The sequence below is a fragment of the Penicillium cinerascens genome (assembly GCF_028974065.1).
Source record: "Penicillium cinerascens strain IBT 15544 chromosome Unknown contig_6_segment0_segment0, whole genome shotgun sequence".
NCBI lineage: Eukaryota > Fungi > Ascomycota > Eurotiomycetes > Eurotiales > Aspergillaceae > Penicillium > Penicillium cinerascens.
In genome coordinates, this window is record NW_026695295.1 from 1,165,137 (window position 1) to 1,181,450 (window position 16,314).

The 16,314-nt window shown below is 47.6% G+C and overlaps 7 protein-coding genes across 7 annotated transcripts; 4 read left to right on the forward strand and 3 right to left on the reverse strand.

The window, feature by feature from the left end:
• Positions 1-229: 229 nt before the first annotated feature.
• N7498_006406 (uncharacterized protein) lies at positions 230-1,051 on the forward strand (the record flags this gene model as incomplete). The annotated part of the gene is made up of 1 exon (XM_058453468.1): positions 230-1,051. One exon carries the CDS (start codon positions 230-232, stop codon positions 1,049-1,051), a length of 822 nt encoding a protein of 273 aa, XP_058307659.1.
• A 1,490-nt stretch (positions 1,052-2,541) lies between these two features.
• On the reverse strand, positions 2,542-4,207 carry N7498_006407 (histidine phosphatase family protein; the record flags this gene model as incomplete). Its single annotated transcript, XM_058453469.1, has 3 exons — positions 2,542-3,385; positions 3,438-3,567; positions 3,622-4,207. The coding sequence occupies 3 exons, from the start codon at positions 4,205-4,207 to the stop codon at positions 2,542-2,544; spliced, it is 1,560 nt and encodes a 519-aa protein (XP_058307660.1).
• A 659-nt stretch (positions 4,208-4,866) lies between these two features.
• On the reverse strand, positions 4,867-5,427 carry N7498_006408 (GNAT family N-acetyltransferase; the record flags this gene model as incomplete). The annotated part of the gene is made up of 1 exon (XM_058453470.1): positions 4,867-5,427. One exon carries the CDS (start codon positions 5,425-5,427, stop codon positions 4,867-4,869), a length of 561 nt encoding a protein of 186 aa, XP_058307661.1.
• Positions 5,428-6,829: 1,402 nt separating this feature from the next.
• Positions 6,830-8,523, forward strand: N7498_006409 (MFS transporter; the record flags this gene model as incomplete). Its single annotated transcript, XM_058453471.1, has 2 exons — positions 6,830-8,004; positions 8,058-8,523. 2 exons carry the CDS (start codon positions 6,830-6,832, stop codon positions 8,521-8,523), a joined length of 1,641 nt encoding a protein of 546 aa, XP_058307662.1.
• Positions 8,524-11,268: 2,745 nt separating this feature from the next.
• N7498_006410 (uncharacterized protein) lies at positions 11,269-11,596 on the forward strand (the record flags this gene model as incomplete). Its single annotated transcript, XM_058453472.1, has 2 exons — positions 11,269-11,481; positions 11,540-11,596. 2 exons carry the CDS (start codon positions 11,269-11,271, stop codon positions 11,594-11,596), a joined length of 270 nt encoding a protein of 89 aa, XP_058307663.1.
• Positions 11,597-12,809: 1,213 nt separating this feature from the next.
• On the forward strand, positions 12,810-13,147 carry N7498_006411 (uncharacterized protein; the record flags this gene model as incomplete). The annotated part of the gene is made up of 2 exons (XM_058453473.1): positions 12,810-13,028; positions 13,091-13,147. 2 exons carry the CDS (start codon positions 12,810-12,812, stop codon positions 13,145-13,147), a joined length of 276 nt encoding a protein of 91 aa, XP_058307664.1.
• A 1,547-nt stretch (positions 13,148-14,694) lies between these two features.
• On the reverse strand, positions 14,695-15,520 carry N7498_006412 (uncharacterized protein; the record flags this gene model as incomplete). The annotated part of the gene is made up of 3 exons (XM_058453474.1): positions 14,695-14,829; positions 14,897-15,289; positions 15,356-15,520. 3 exons carry the CDS (start codon positions 15,518-15,520, stop codon positions 14,695-14,697), a joined length of 693 nt encoding a protein of 230 aa, XP_058307665.1.
• Between the last annotated feature and the right edge of the window lie 794 nt (positions 15,521-16,314).

Consider the following 16,314-nt stretch of genomic DNA (forward strand, 5'->3'; position numbering starts at 1 on the left):
CAAAGTTTGCTAATGCAAAATCTTCCAGTTCATATGGAAGCCCACTTCTCCGTACCGACCCCAATTGCCATCCTGGGATGCTGGAGTAAAGAACGTCCAGGATGGTGTATCCTCCAGCAAATCCGCATATGAAGCAATGGAAAGCAGCTTCCACAGAGGAGCAAGTTCTGCAGCAGGGAAAGTTATGAGCAAGATTCTCCCCGGTTCACTATCAAACAAAAAGGTCGTCATGGTCACAGGAAGTTCCGGTGCCGTGCTGGGTATGCCACAGGTCAAAGAAATGGTCTACGAGAACAGAAAGACATACGCTGAGAAGCACGGTCTCGAATTTATGTGGGCAAACATGACAAGCTACAACATGCCCAATGGCGCGCCGATATACTGGAACAAGATCCCGGTTCTCAAAGAAGCCTTCGAGCGCTTCCCGGATGCCGAATGGGTGTGGTGGATGGATATAGATATCATCATCATGAACACGACACTGAACGTCTACGACCATGTCCTTTCCAAGGAGGGATTGGCTCGCAATATCCTTCTCGACCGTGAGATGACTGGCGCGGGGGGTGGCAAAACTGGCTATAGCACCCCGGCTACCTATAAGCGCGACGATATCAATTTTGTCATCTCGCTGGATAACTGGGGTATGAACGTTGGCAACTTTCTGATGCGACGGGGCGAGTGGAGCAACTGGCTACTCAATCTGTGGATTGAGCCACTTTATATCTCTCAGAACTGGGTGTTTCCGGAGAACGACGCTTGGACGCATATGTGGCAGTATCACGATATTGTGCGGGATCATGCGGCGGTCATGACCCAGCGCTCGATGAATGCTTATCCGGACTATAATGCCCTTGGAGAACATTGGCAGCCGGGCGATCTCATTGTTCACTTTGCGGGGTGCGGTTCCGCGGCGATTTGCGAAGAAAAGTGGAATCAATATTGGAATATGCGGGAGAAGGTTGAGGTCCCGATGTCTGTTCGGAGGAAGTTGGAGGATGGCACGGCTGAGATTGAGGACACTCAGGCTGGCGTCGGGCTGCCGTGGATCTAATTCTAAGAAAAATTGCAATCTTGTCTATATTTTACCCTATACAGGTTCATCGAGGGGCTCTCTTCACATCGGGCCAACCACCTTGAGGCGACGGACAAACAAGCATCCCTTGCTGGAATAAGGTGCTGGGCATCTACTGATCTGAAATCTATCCTTCCCAAAGGGTCAAATGATCAGCAATGGGCTAAGGAATTCAAAAAGTGTGTTTGCGGTGTTGTGGTCATTGGAATGTTGACACTTCCGGAATGCGCCCTTCTCCGGCGTGACCGACTTTCACGTTCGCTATTACGATGCTACTCTTTTATCTGGCGCTGGTTTATGTTCCGCATTTATGGACGATTCATGTTGACTGTCGTTGCGCGAAATTTGTTCTTGGCTTTCAAAGAAGGCCGGGCATTGAAACGTGAAATAAAAGGCGCGGAATACTCTGGTCTTGGCTATACATGAGCTCGATCTGTCAGGGGATCGAAGACTGTATGTATTTTGATATTCTTAACGCATTTGGATCATTTATTTCATGCTTGACTATTCTACTATTCTTCATATCACTCATTACTACCAGCGTATATTTTGATATGCGTCATCATAAATGCATGGCCCTTTCTTGAGACCCTAGAAAAAAGACATATTAGCTTGGCCCAACTGAATATTCTCCTTGACGAATGGTGACTATACATTCTGCGGACGCCTTCTACTTCTCCTTTGTAGTAAGAATGCAACCTCTTTTGGACTGAGATCCCGTCGCTATATAGTCCAACGAAATCAGCTCTAGATTGCCATGTGAGTCCAGTATAGTCTTACCGGATATTTCGTAACGTCGTGAGCTAGAACTTCATTTGTCGGTGCGGCAAATGCCACTCCAAGCGCAAGGACGAAGGCGAGCATAAGAATCCGCATTTTTTCATCTGGCCATCAAGCAGGACTGTGCTGTTCTGGTGTTTGGTCGATCTGGGCGACCTCGGCAAGCGAGAGGAAACCGACTGGGGCACGGTCTGAACAGAGAAATGGGAACGCAAGGTAGACCACGATCAAGATAGTATAGATCAATGTCTAAGTTACCCCGGTTATTTTTCTCCGTCACCGCCCAGAGGTAACCATCCGAGTGCGAATCCGAATGCAGCGATCGACGGTTCTCTATAAAAAAACGTATGTGCATCACCAAAATCGACGAAACAAGTATCGATTTCCTAATCCGGAATTTTCACTCCATAACCTCCTTGCTAATTACGAGCACGATAAAACATAGTCCTGTCACCTGGGCAAAATCCGATCATTACGAATTTCATGGTCTTGCGTTCTGCCTACGTAGGCACAACTTGCAATCGACTGTCGTAAAGGTTCAAGAATGTAGTCTAGATAGATATGTACATCATATGAGAAGATGCAGAAGAATGGTATATTTGTAGTTCCAAGATACTGCCAAGCTCTCGTCAAAGGTCATGGGAAAAGTGCAAAACGGTTTTCGTACGACGATAATCCACCGTTCCAACTTAAGAGCCAGGAGCACCATCGCCAACCTGGCTTCCAGTGGTGTAGTTACCGAAGCAGGCTTCCTGGTACTTGGCCTTCTCCTTCAGAGTAGGCACACCCTTGAGGAACGTGTCAACCGGGCAGAATCCATTTTTAGCACGCTCACAACCAATCAGACCCTGCATGGGCAGAGGAGAATTATTCAGCATGAAGCGAATATAGCTCCTGGTATCCTTTGAGCCCAGTTCAGGGTTCGTATAGAGGACAGGGTCTAAAGAATCAAAAGACACACTGGAAGGACAAGTCCAGATCTCAGACATAAAGCGAGCACCGAAGGGAGTCATCTCGCTGAGGTGGAAAGTGCGATTGGGAGCACGGTCTAACTTAACGGGCAGACCCTTAGGTCCGTAGTTGAAGTATTTGAGGCCAAGTGCCGTGATGACGGACAAAATAATGTCATCGTGGGACATGTCCATGTAAAATGGCTGGCCAAAGGGGAACTGTTTGATATTGTTGTCATAGGTGTAGTTGACGCTGGTATCGCTAGATGTGAGGAGCTTGTGCTGGAGGCGAGCGGCGAGTTCGACGACGTAGCCGATTCCCTGTGCGCGGCCGGTTGGAGAGCCGTAGGCATAGTCTCCGTAGTACTGAACGTCAATGTTGTACTCGAAGTCCTTCCATTCTTGCTCAGTGAAGAGGGAGCAGAAGAATGAGCCTGCAAGGCTGGTGTACTCGTAAACACAAATGTTCTGCATGGCGAGCACATCGAAGGCGGTAAGGTTGAAGTCGCGAGGTAAGTATGCAGAGAGACGGGAGCGAGCATTCTGGGTGTAGCGGGCAATGAAGGTTTCAGCTGCGTGATCACTATGGACTTTGTTACTACTTGGTAATCCCGTTAAAATCGAGGTTCACTTACCCTTCAGTCATATCACCAGGACAAGAATCGTAAGAAGCCAGGGTATTGTTGAACGGGTCCACTTCGGGGATGATAACAAGATCATACTGGTCGTAAGAGCTGTTGGCTCCACTGTTGCCAAAGAAACCGCCTAGCCATCCATGTTAACGACTTGTACGGAGCTGTGGGAATCAATTCTACTTACTAAGCCACCATCGAGCACTTTCCAAGATACGAGGTTGGGAAGTGGTACGGAAGACAGGCGTCGGGCGAGACGTGCCATTGGAATAGACATTCAGAGACGAATTCCATGCAGCCACATTGGCCCGATCAGCGCGATACAAAAGTCTACCGTACTGAGTCCAGAAATGGGCACCAGAAGTAGCCTCAGTGGCAGCACCAGTCTCCATCAAAATGTCCGAGCCAAGAATATACTTCCAGTTGTTGAGGAACTTCAACGGGCCGGTGCCCACGGCCTTCCCGGGGTGCTTCTTGGAATAATTGCTCAATTTGGCCGCAAAGTCCTGCATCCCTTCCCCATCAAGAGGATAGTTGGTGGGGAAACGCTCCGCATGACGATGAAGGACATGCACCTGAGACAATTCACAGCCTTCTGGTATGCCATTGGGAACACCGAAGCTATTAGCGTCTTTATAGGGACTCAGATTGGCCCAGTGCCTTTTCATGTCAAAGCCGGATGCATAGGTGGCGCCCGTTGGTGCAGACGCAGGGGCAGAAGAAGACGCCGCGGTAGCCAAAGTGGCCAAAGTGGCACCAAGTAGATACTTCATTGCTGCTTCAATGGATCACAAACAGGTCGCGTGACAACCGGGGCTTGGCTTGAGAGATGATTGTCGGCTTAATTCCGGTGGGTGTTTATACTGTTGTTTCGGAACCCAAATTTCCCCTGCTTGGTCGCGTTCGAGAATAACCAATTGCAACTGGCAGGAATTGCGTTGCAATGAGCGTTGTGGTTATTGTGTTGACACGAGGGGGACGAAATCTGCGTGAAACATCGGGGGATACATTCTCCGAGCTTCCGATAGTTGCAGGAACCTTGTTAGCGCCCGAGTTGTCCCGACTTCGCGTTCTCATACTAGGCGAATTTAAGTACAGTAAACTGCTATAGTTGCCTAATTTGCCTGCTCCGCCAAGTTCTACCCAGCTGAGTTAAAATCCACCCGTGGCTTGGGAACCGGGTCAGGTGATGCCCCTATCCATTTCGGGCTTGGTGGCGCATGGGCGTTTTTTATCCCCGATCAAGTAAAAGTATGTTATCCACAGGTGCTTAATTGATTTATGTCTCGTAGGCGTCTCTGTATGTCCTTCTTCCAAGGTCTTCTTATAGCCCGGAGCGAACGGCAGATGGCCAGGATGGGGTTCCCGCTATTAATCGCTGAAACAAAATGTCCGACAATCTCAGAAAAGGAGGTACATCTTATGAAATGATTCATGCAGCATCTTCTGCGACGGCGACCGTATTCAGATATTTCTCAAACTCAATACAGCACAGGTCATCCGGCAACTCAAGCTCCGCGAACTTATCGCGCGGAAATGGCGATGTTTCGCCAGTCTTTTGGTAGCCACGACGCATGTACCACGAGATAAGTGCCTGGCGTGTAGAAAGTGCGTTCAGCCCCAGCTTCGTGGCTCCCCAAGTCCGCTGGCAATATTCCTCTGCATATGCAAGTACCTGTCGTCCAAGGCCACTGCGATGGTGTCGGTGGTCCACAGCAAGCAAAAAAAGACGAGCGCTGTTGGCACCACGCTTGGACACACCGATAGTGCCCACGAGGGCGCCATTATTGTCAGTGGCCATCAAGAAATCGCATTCTGGGGTCATGAATGTCTCGATCTCTTTGACTTCCATGCAGAATTTCGAGGCGAGGCCCATGTCGCCGGTCCAGCTTTGTCTGCTGTCTTCGGCGCGAAACGCGGATTGGATCAGTTGTTGCAGCTGCGGAGCATCTTCTGCAGTTGCAACGCGGAAGTTGAGGTTAAAGATGGACATTTTGAAGAAAGTTGCTTGCCCCAAGGGTGATGTAGAGCCTGAATCGAATAAGCAGATTCAGCTGAACTTTTGAACTGACGACCCCTGCGCCCTATGGTTGACATTCCGAAGACGCTCTAGTCCTGTTTTGGCTAGACGCTTCAGGTCTCAGGCAATTCACGCAAAGTCGATGGTAACGCCAAGCAGACTATTTAAAGCTATACACTGTTCGTTAACGCCTTCTTTCCCCTTCGGCGGGATACTTCCGGCATATCAGTGCATCAGGAGCATTTCCGATTTTGGTGCCTACAATAGTCACGTTGAACCAAGAGATTGAAACAAGATCAATAAGTCTAGGACAGAGGAATATGGTCCACTGGTATACGATTTGAAAAAAAATATTGGAAATAAGAGAAAACAAAAACATACAACAGCAGGGATTCGCTGGTGGTCACCCACCCAACTACTAACCTGCCGGCGTGTGGCTTAAGTACGGCTGAGCGGACGGGAAGCCCTGTTCTCCACACCCTATGGTCGTATGTGCTTGGAATAACTGAAGCATACATGATATAATGCTGGATTCACGTGACCGACTCAATGACTGCCCAAGTCGCGTGATTCGGAACCGAGACTGTATAGATGAGCACAACACATAGGGTAGTTAAGGTAAAAATTAACCTCAAACGATATGCTTGTATGACGAATTTCCTAATTTGATTATGTGAAAGCCGTCTAAGGTTTATGGATTTTACTATTCGCCTGAGATGGCTTGAAGCCGGGATATATACACATTTAGGAGGTCCAGACAGGTAGCTTGATGTTGGGCTGATTGAGGCGATCATCCGCCCGGAAAAATGCCAAGAGGTTGATTGCGATTGATATGTAGGCCTTGAGACGACCGGCTCTTTCATATTCAAATTTTTTGAATTTTCCGAGCCATCGCGATTTTCTATGTTATCATTTGCGGTCAAAGCGTGCGTCCTGAAACCCTCATAATCTGAGGTTTCTGTTTCATTTGATTTTCAAGCTTTCCAGACGATAAAACCATCGCCGATTTTCTTTAGTCCACACGTATACTGTATTATTTTAAAGCGAAACGTGCAGATCAAAGCTTGACCTATACCGACCGACATCCGCGCCCTGGGCATGGCGATCGCAATTAGAGTTCGAGGTTTCGGCATATACCGCCTGCTATCAGAACCGAACCCATATTTTAGTTAGTGCGGAGATAAACCCCGGACATTAACGCACCCCCGAAAACCTGTTGACTGGTAAAATTTATGTCATGACCCATGGATAAGACTAATGCTCGCCGGGGTTGTCATAAAAAGCCCTGGGGGTTTCATAATATGTGCCTGTTAAACCCGCCTTTTGTTCCACTGACTTGCAAAGCCATGAATTTCCTCAAACCCGCTCATCCGTGATGACAGCTATCGTGCGCATCCTGTCCCATGCAGTGAACAAGCCATACCGCTCCAAAGACCTGCGACATGAAACGCCCCCCTACCTTAACAAAGATGGCTACGTCGACTTTGCTCCGGGCGACATCGAGAACCCTCGAAACTGGTCGATGGGCCGCCGGACCGCCATCACAATGAGTGCCGTTCTGTTGGTGGTGAATGCGACCTTCGCTTCAAGTTCTCCGAGCGGATGTTTTGGGTCCATATCCAAGGAGTTCGGTGTGTCAACAGAGGTAGCCGGTCTTACTATCACGGTATTCCTGCTTGGGTACTGCGCCGGTCCCCTGGTATTCGCGCCACTGAGTGAATTTTATGGCCGTCGGTGGATTTTCTATATCTCATTCTTGCTTTACATCGCCTTTAACTTTCTCTGCGCTTTCGCGCCGAACCTGGGAGCCTTGCTAGTGGGTAGATTTCTTACAGGAACTTTTGTCTCCGCCCCATTGAGCAACTGCCCCGGACTTCTTGCCGATCTATGGGATCCGCTACAGCGTTCCAACGCGATGGCTGGATTCTCAGCGATGGTTTATATGGGACCCGCTCTCGGTCCTGTCGTTGCAGGCTTCCTAGAGCTGAAAGAGGATTGGCGTTGGAGCTTCTACGTGCTTCTCTGGCTCGGCGGGGGGACGGCCGTTATAATGCTCACAATTCCTGAAACATATGCACCAACAGTCTTGTATAACAAGGCGAAACGGATTCGAAAGGCGAATATTCCCGGGTATGAGAATGTGAAGGCTTCGGTCGAGGACAGCGACCGAACTCTTATTGGTATCTACAAGGTGGCGCTGACAAGGCCTTGGATCATCCTTTTCGACACTATTTCTCTGCTCTGTGCCATCTATATGGCAATTGTATATACCTTGCTCTACATGCTGTTTACCATCTATCCAATCGTGTTTCAAGAGAAGCGCGGATGGAACTCGGGTGTGGGCGAGTTGCCTTTGATTGGCACCGTTGTCGGCGCTTTAATCGGTGGCATTATCGTTCTGGTTGACACAAATATTCGCCAGAAGAAGATCGAAAGGGGCGAAAAGAAGATCGAAGACACAGTTCCCGAAGACCGGCTGCCCCTAGCGATGATTGGTGGCATTGGCTTTTCTGCGACCATGTTCTGGTTCGCATGGTCGGCTGAGTACAAGTGAGTTCTGCAACTCCCATCACATGCATCCAGAAATACTGACTCTCAAGTAGCTATGTACATTGGATAGTTCCTACACTCGCCGGATGCTTCCTCTCAAGCATGCTACTTCTCATTTTTGTTGCATACTTGAACTACCTCGTGGATGTCTACTTGAAGTATGCCGCTTCCGCAATTGCTGCGAACACGATCGCCCGGTCGGCATGTGGTGCTGCTGCACCGCTTTTCACAAACCAAATGTTCCACGCGATGGGCGTGGGAGGAGGTGGTAGTCTGATCGGTGGTGTAGCTGCTTTGTTAGCAGTTATTCCTTTCCTTTTTTACAAGTATGGGAAACAAATCAGGGCCCGAAGCAAGTTTGCGCCGACGACACCTGCGCAAGAGAAAACGGACGAGGAAACCGGTCCTCGAGAGGAGCCGATCCAGAGTTCCGAGTCGCTGTCTTCTAGCACAGAGGATGAAATGGAACGAGGTGAAGGAGAAGGGATAAAAAAGGAGGAACCAAACCTTGAACTCTAGAGCTTGGGCTTCTCAGTAAATATGCAGCATATCACAAAAAGTGTGCCGATTCGAATTCGCTTTTGTAGATTTTAGCTATCGCAATTTTACTCGAACATTCACGGATATGTCTTGCTCTCCTCGCACACCTGGTGAACCACTTCATCTGTATGCTGCACAACCCTGTTGACCGCGTCCTCTGACCTAATCATTTCCAATTTCTTGTTTGGCAAAAAAACCTCCCGTTCCAATCAGCACACTAGGAATCACTTCCCGTTATCTCATCGCTGCCAACTGCGACATCCCCTTCCGTACTCTCTCCCTCTGCTTTCGGAGAAAACCTCTCACGAGTCGCCGCAAACAAATGCCTCTCTCCACCCTCCTGAAGCGGCACCATAGCTAGACGCCACAGGGTCCCCAGCCCACTTGGCACTTCTCGCATCAGGACCGTGATCACACCAGATGGGTATGTGTGGATGAAAGAAGTATGCTGGTGCCGCCACGCCATGCCCTCTAAGAAGAAGCTACCCATGAGAATGACGGGCGCGCGGCATGTGGCGAGACTGAATGTATTCTTCAAGACTAAGGTTTGAGTACTCGAGCATTCCAGATCTGCCCGCGTGGACAGCGACGAGTGGATCTAAGACTGAGATCACGCGGGATAGCCTGGCGGCGGTAGGGACCGAAGAGTCTTGCGTAGCTGCCAGCAAGAGGGGATCAAGTTGGCGATGAATCTCATGCGCGTGTAATAATGTAGCATGAATTTGCAGTTCAGGCCTTCGGCTATCTCGTCCCGGCCTTCTAGTGCTATCTATCTAGGTGTCATGAATAGCAGGTTGAGCTTCTTATATTTTGCTGCGATTTCAGCGCACACGCTGTCGATATCTTCGAGGGTGAGGTATGTCAATCCGGAGAAACGTGGGCTCGGCGCAGGGGTCGATTCTTTCCATCGAGGCGATGGCAGCGTTTGCGGCTGACAGGCTGCGACCGATGGGTGGAAGTGAGATCGAGGTTTTCCACAAATTTGAAAGATAGATCAAAAATCACGAAGACCTGAGGAGTAAATAGACTAGCTTGTTATAAGATGTAGAAGTTTGAGCTTACCACCGCGACGAGACCTGGGTTCATGGATTGAAGAGTCCCATGGTGATCTCGGATAGTTTAGAATTTCACCATGCTGTTTTGATCTCTTCGTAGAGAGGAAATAGTGCAGGCGAAAAAGATCGTTAGATCATTTGAAAATATATGGACTTTCTGATAGCCCAGCTGCACAGTCTATGGACAATCTCTGTCAAACTACCCCCCTCCCACCCTCCAAAAAAGGTTCCTAATCTAACCCAAAAGTGGCCAATAGCGGCCCTGAGATGGATACAGCTGACGGACTCCCTATCGTAGCTAATGTGAGCCACACCGAGTCGGTATTCACATTGATTGCATGCTACGGACCAACGATGTCTGCAAAGCATCAACATGTAAGAAGTTCCCACTAAGAGAAGCCTACCTCAATATAGGTATACCATGCTACCAAAAGGGTGGATAACAAAGCTTACTGTTCGCTAGGCGATACCCTGGACTTGAGCCGCATGATCTCCAGGCCAGTTCTCGTGGAGGCCCCGGTGTCCCAGTATCTCTGCTGGCGATCATCACGAAGCTATCTTACAGGTATTTGGATCTAATAGGTCATCTACGTGTCCTAGTGGCTAATGTACTGAGGATGCAAACAGAAATGGACCCCTTGGACCGTGCACTCTTACAAGTTACAATTGACGTTACAATGGCTTGCGTAAGGTGTTCTTCCCATGGGGCTTTACCCAAACCATAAAGCTCAGGAAGTGGGTTACTGCATAGAGAAAATAACCTAAAATGAAATTCCTTTTCTTTCTATTGGACGGCTCAATTAGCCTGACATTTTCAATCCGACTCGACAGCTCCGAAATGACCGTTGTACTGTAGAGTCGATCATTCTGAGGGTAGTGAACTTGATTTTGATCACAGGTCATAGCGTCAAAATGATCAGTGGATGGCTTGCAAACTGATTCAATGGTCCAAGTTTTATTTTAAGAAGTTTGAGAGATTGTTTTCGGTCCAAGACCCGGGCCCACAGCCTTGGCTTATGATTGGAATGCTGGACTGCAACGCTACACGCGAAAAATTGTTTCCGATTGGTATGCCACTTGATGTCGATCATCTATAATGAATTCCTCCGACTATGTTTGGTTTGTTTGAAATTCTCCTAGAATGACCGAGAGGCTGTGTGTGACACGCCTTGACGCCCCGGGCGCATTCTTTACACGCCTCGATTGACCATGTGCGATGGCATTTGGGCCCTTCGTATAAGCTTCAAAAGTTTCGCGTACGTGAATATTTGACGTTTGATAAAAAAAAATAGGTCCGCTAAGAACAGGATACGTGCCCTAGGGTATGACGATTACATTGACTTACTAAGTATGTGAGCCATCCCTTCCTGTGCTGTCGATCCATACTGTAGCGAGTAAATAGTAGCTCCCATGGTAACCGTAAGTAACGGTACATTCTTTTTGGTGGTGACTTCATGCTGATCACTTCCTTGTGCACGACGAGCAATAATTTCCTCGAAGGTATAAAGTACGAGGGATTCCCATACCCCAGATCCTTCCCTCACAGATTTACATTTACTCAAAGAAGAGAAAACTTGATCTATTCAGTAAGACCTTCCCATAATTCTGCACTCACTCAGGCCACTGACATATTCTATGAAGATCAGAATATTTACTTCTCCTATACAAAATGAAGTTCTTCATTGCTGTTCTGGCCCTTGCCGCCACCGCCATTGCCGGCAGAAACATGGACTCTCCCACTTGCGAGGATGGAAGCAGTGTTGTCTGCAAGGGTAACGGCGACAGTGGTGTCATTTCCCTGGGCAACGTCGCCGCTGGCGCTGCTGGTGAGAACTGCGCCACCGGTGCAATCTACTGCTGCTCCGAGCAGGACATCAAGGACGTAAGACATATCTTCCCTTACCTTATGGGGGTGGCAAATAACTTACCACGATTATTAGCTGGGCGTTGTGAACCTCAACTTGAACATTCAGTGCAGTTTGAACCAAGTGCTCTAAATGTGAACTTTGGTCATTTCAATTTCTCGCGGTAATCTTGCTGCTGCAGTCTTCGCGATGGATGAGTTTTAGTGATGTGCTTGCAAAGGTAGTTAATACTTTAAGAGAAGATTAATACAAGCATTATGTGGCTGTCTGTATCGCAAAAATTCATAGTCTACGTATTGTTTGATCTATATAATTGAGTACCTGCGCGAAGAGGAGACCATACACTAAGGGAGACCTGGAAGTTTCCGACACCACAAACTCAGTTTTAGCCATCAGGTACTGACAAACGGAGTATAATGACAGTTTCTATGACCGGGTTACCCTCATCTAGTAGACAAGGTGTACATACCCGGAAACGAATGGCCCAGCTCTCTAGACCTTTGCAGACCTACATTACTAGCGTTTTCACTCACTTCAAAAGATTGATTTAGATCTATGAAAGCAGGGACAATCAGAGTGGTGACTGTCAGTGATTGGTGAACATCCGTTCCGCAAGCAAAGTTCCAGAAAATCTGTGCTTAGGGCGGCTAACGTTGTTGGCTTGGTTGGTGTCCACTTGAGCCGAAATGTAACCTTTGACGATTGTAACCGATTTATTAGTTGGATAAGAGCCCTGGAGGGAGACCGAGATTTATGCTACCTTCGCAACGGGCAGTAATGAATTCGGAAGGTGTGCTTCTTACAAAGATGAATAAAGTAATAAGTCGGAATGACAGTGTTTCAATTAGTATCGGGATGGAGCTATGCCCAGGTGGCTGGCGAAACTTGTGGATCCGATCTAACCTTTCGGCAGTCCAGATCGCACCAGATGCTTAACAGGGCCAGGGCCATTAGGAAACAGACAAGACGCATGGAAACCTTGTAACATGTGCTCGTCATTGTGGCTTGCCGATCCTTCCCACATCAGCGCTAGAGCGCTAGGTGGCCGTTTTCGGAAGTGACCTACTCTATTCGATTTTCTAGGTACAACGCGAAGAGCTTCGGCTATGACCCTAAGGTTGCATGGAGGTTACATCTTTGTAAATATAATGATTCGAGTCAAAGCCGAAACCAATTCCAGTATTATCCAGTTATATAAGTCCCCAAATAGCACCGACCCAAATTTTCACGTCCACCCCTTCCTCGGAGTTTGCAGGTACTACAGCACATCAAGTTTTCTCAATTGCACTACTAATCAGTTCGATAGCCTATTTACGACCCAAGATCATCACATAACTTCGCCGTCATGAAGTACCTTCTTGCTTACTCCGCTCTGTTCGCCGCTGTGGTCGCCATTCCAACTGGCGATCTCGGTCAGAAGACCTGCAAGAGCGAGGAGACAGTCGTCTGCAAGGGAGATGGAGAGGGTGGATTTTTGTCCCTGGGAAATCTCCTCGCGGGTCTCCTTGGTGAAAACTGTTCGGCCGGTGATATTTACTGCTGCGAAACTGGCAAGGTCCAACAGGTAAGTTGCATTTCTTATATCCAATACAAGCAAGGAAAGAAGCTGATTCGAACACCTTTTAGTCTGGCTTGATCAACATAGACCTGAACCTGCAGTGCACCCTCAACCGTATCCTTTAAACACTTTGACTTGTCTTTTAATCTTTAGAGTGAAATATTAATACGCTTCTTTGGTTATCCCCTGAACACCACATGCTTAGAGTATAAGTCATCGCCAAATGAAGAATCGTAAATCGCCGTTAGTCTCTAAGAGCAGGATTTCTGCTCAGAATAAAAATAAAATAGCTTACTTTGAGATTAATTTCATTGTCATCCACAATGAGAACATGTGACGCCTGTTGTTGACTTGCTGGTCGAAGGCGCAACATGATGGGCTTTACTACCTCAGGCATATCTCCTTGAGGTTCATCGTTGTCATTAACTGGTTTGGGCGTGGGATCCATTTTCGTCACGGATTGTTCACAAAAAGCTGCTGGAGAGACGCCTAGAATGGGGCCATTGGCAGGGCTGTCTCCTGCTCTGCATACTGCTTCAAGACCCTTTGAGCGACCCGGCGGATCTTCTGAGGTCCAAATCTATCAAAAAGGTCAGACGGAGTGAAGCACAAGGGCAGATAAACACATACGGTTGGGGGACTCGGATGTCGTTTGGTGGGAGGTGATCACCAAGAGCAGGGGCCTTGTCGCTGAGAATGATAAAGAAGTTGGAATCATTTTTTGAGTCAATATCAGATAGAGTTCCAACATTTTTTTAGCGCGATCGGTTCGCGATCACGTTATCTGTATCGATATTGCTCGAAGGATCAGTGGAGGTGAATAGCTTGATGGTGTGACGGCACACCCCCCACACCAGATCTAGCGCCCGGACCCCAATGTACACGCCATCTTTCGGCAGATGCTTGTCCACGCTTCGCAAAAAACTGATTTCGTAGTTTCAGAAATAATAAACTGATTTTGACCGTCGATGATGGAAACGAAAGATCCATTTGAACCCGACCGAAAAACACCTAGTTGCGATAGGGCGGCGAGGGTGATGTCTGTGGGGAGGCCGGCAGATACTGGTTGTTCATCTCCAGTAGGAGCATCGGTTTCCGCAGCCTGGGAGTTAGTCGGAGTGCTGATGGCACATTATTACCTGAAGTGATAACGCAGTAAGCGACCGAGGTATCATTGGGAAGATAGCGCTGCCGACCTTAACAGTTCACGGACTCTCTCCCGCTCAGCATCTTGTAGCGGTGCATGGAGCGCTACCTTTGGTAGTGAACTTTCCATATCCTTCAACCTGCATCCCTCATCCACATCTTGAGTAAGGTGTGAGGAAATGAAGTCGTTAAGGCGAAGCCATTATTAACGTGATGATCCTGGCGTTTTAATTCTGACGTCTAAGACCGGCTTTTATTGGTGGGCCTTCCACCAATTATTACAAGCTGTCCAAGACGGTGTAGCTATCAGTGGCTCTCGAATCTAGCTTAATCTATTAAGTCTTCACCAAAGATTAGGATATTAGGAGATAGTATCCAAAGTAGCAATGTGATTTATCCGCCTAGCACTCATTATTCGCCTTCGAAGTATACCAATGGTCCCGTACGGCTATTGTTAAATAGCACTTTGGTATAGTATTGAAGCCTCGGCTCGTGACCAAGGCATCATAGGATTTATGTAACTATGTCATGAAATTTGTTTTCGCATGAAAACAATCTCTATATCCCATCGGTTTCCGTTTTCATCATATACGTCATAATAGTTCGGCACAGTCTTGATCGGTATGTATCCCCGGCGGCCATACCAATCTTGATTCGTGATCTGCAAATTCGAATTGATTAAATTGATTAATACAGGTCTGATAAGAAATTTGCAGATATGTGCTTACCTTAGGAATGGCGCCGTAGGTGGATGTTGCGAAATCCTCTCTCATCTGGTGTTCCCCCGTAACCGTGTCTAGCATGAGTGACTGGGCCCAGAGTGGCTCTCGAGCTGCCATTAACTCTACTGCATCCATAGCTGCTCGACCAATGCCCTGACCTTGAAGTGATTGCAGGATGAAAAAGCTTTTGATCCAGAAGACACCTTCCGATGGTATTTCAAGGCCGACCATTTCTGCATCCTTGTTTTTCGAATCCAAAGAAATATGACCAATTGGGACAAACGCCACCTGTGATGGTTCACGCGCAACGCCATGGACAGAGTCCGCTGTATCATGAAGCACTTCTTCACTCTCGCCATTGCAAGATTTTATGTCTTGCGAGCGATTGGACTGACGGACCTATGGGTCAAGTTAATATACAAGACGATTTTGAAGCACAAAACTAAAAGTATTGAATGAACTCACAATCCAGTACATGCATTTCTCGCCCTGGATTTGTTTCTCTCTCCATTCTCCTTCGACCTTATCTGAATCCCAATTGCATTGCACTCTTTGCTCGTAGAGCCACCTTCTGTGGGTTTTAGACTTGGCGTCCCACGGGAACAATGAAACCTTCGATTTGGAAGTCATCGCTGGCGATGATATGTGAATTTCAGAGATCAGCAGGGGCAAATTCTATAATTCAGAAATTTCATGCTGGCGGTTCCGAAGTGTCGTCTCTGGTTATAGGCTAAACCACTTTAGGCAGGTGACACGTCGGAAGGCCCGCCGCGAATCAATGAGCAAAGAGCTATGTATACAATGAGTTCTATTGCAGAAAATGCAGCAAGTCTCATGTTTTAATTGTATTCGTCTGAAGTAAAAGTTCTGTAAAGGATATGAACTAGATGTGACAATGACTGATTTTACGCAGTGTTATTGAATTTGCACTCACTAGCATCAACGCCTGAAGTTTAGAAGAATTACGGCTAGAGTCTTCTAGTTTCTGTCATTTTAAATCGTTGATTTCGCAGGCGAGTACGGTTCCGGACAGGGTCGGCAATAGGGGCTCTCGGATTATTTGATAATATCCCGTAGTGAGGATCCTATAAAGGGTCGACAGAGGACGGATACCATTGGCGCCTATATGGGCCGTTTCCCCGCACCCGAATAGGGAGGCAAAAAAAATGACGGGAACTTTTTTTCTTACTTAGGTTGAAGAAGGCAGTCTTCAAAATCATCCTTGAATAAAGTCAGATTCTAGGCTAGTATATTAACTTGTCTCCCGCTCGCTCTTAAATACTCCCTTATCTATTCCTATTTGTCTTCCCAAAAAGGGTTTATAGTCAAAACTTACTTTACGTCGCGATGCTCGCTAAGTCAAATTTACTAGCCTTGCTAACTATTATAGTGGTCAACGCTTGTATTATGATAAGCAACACTAT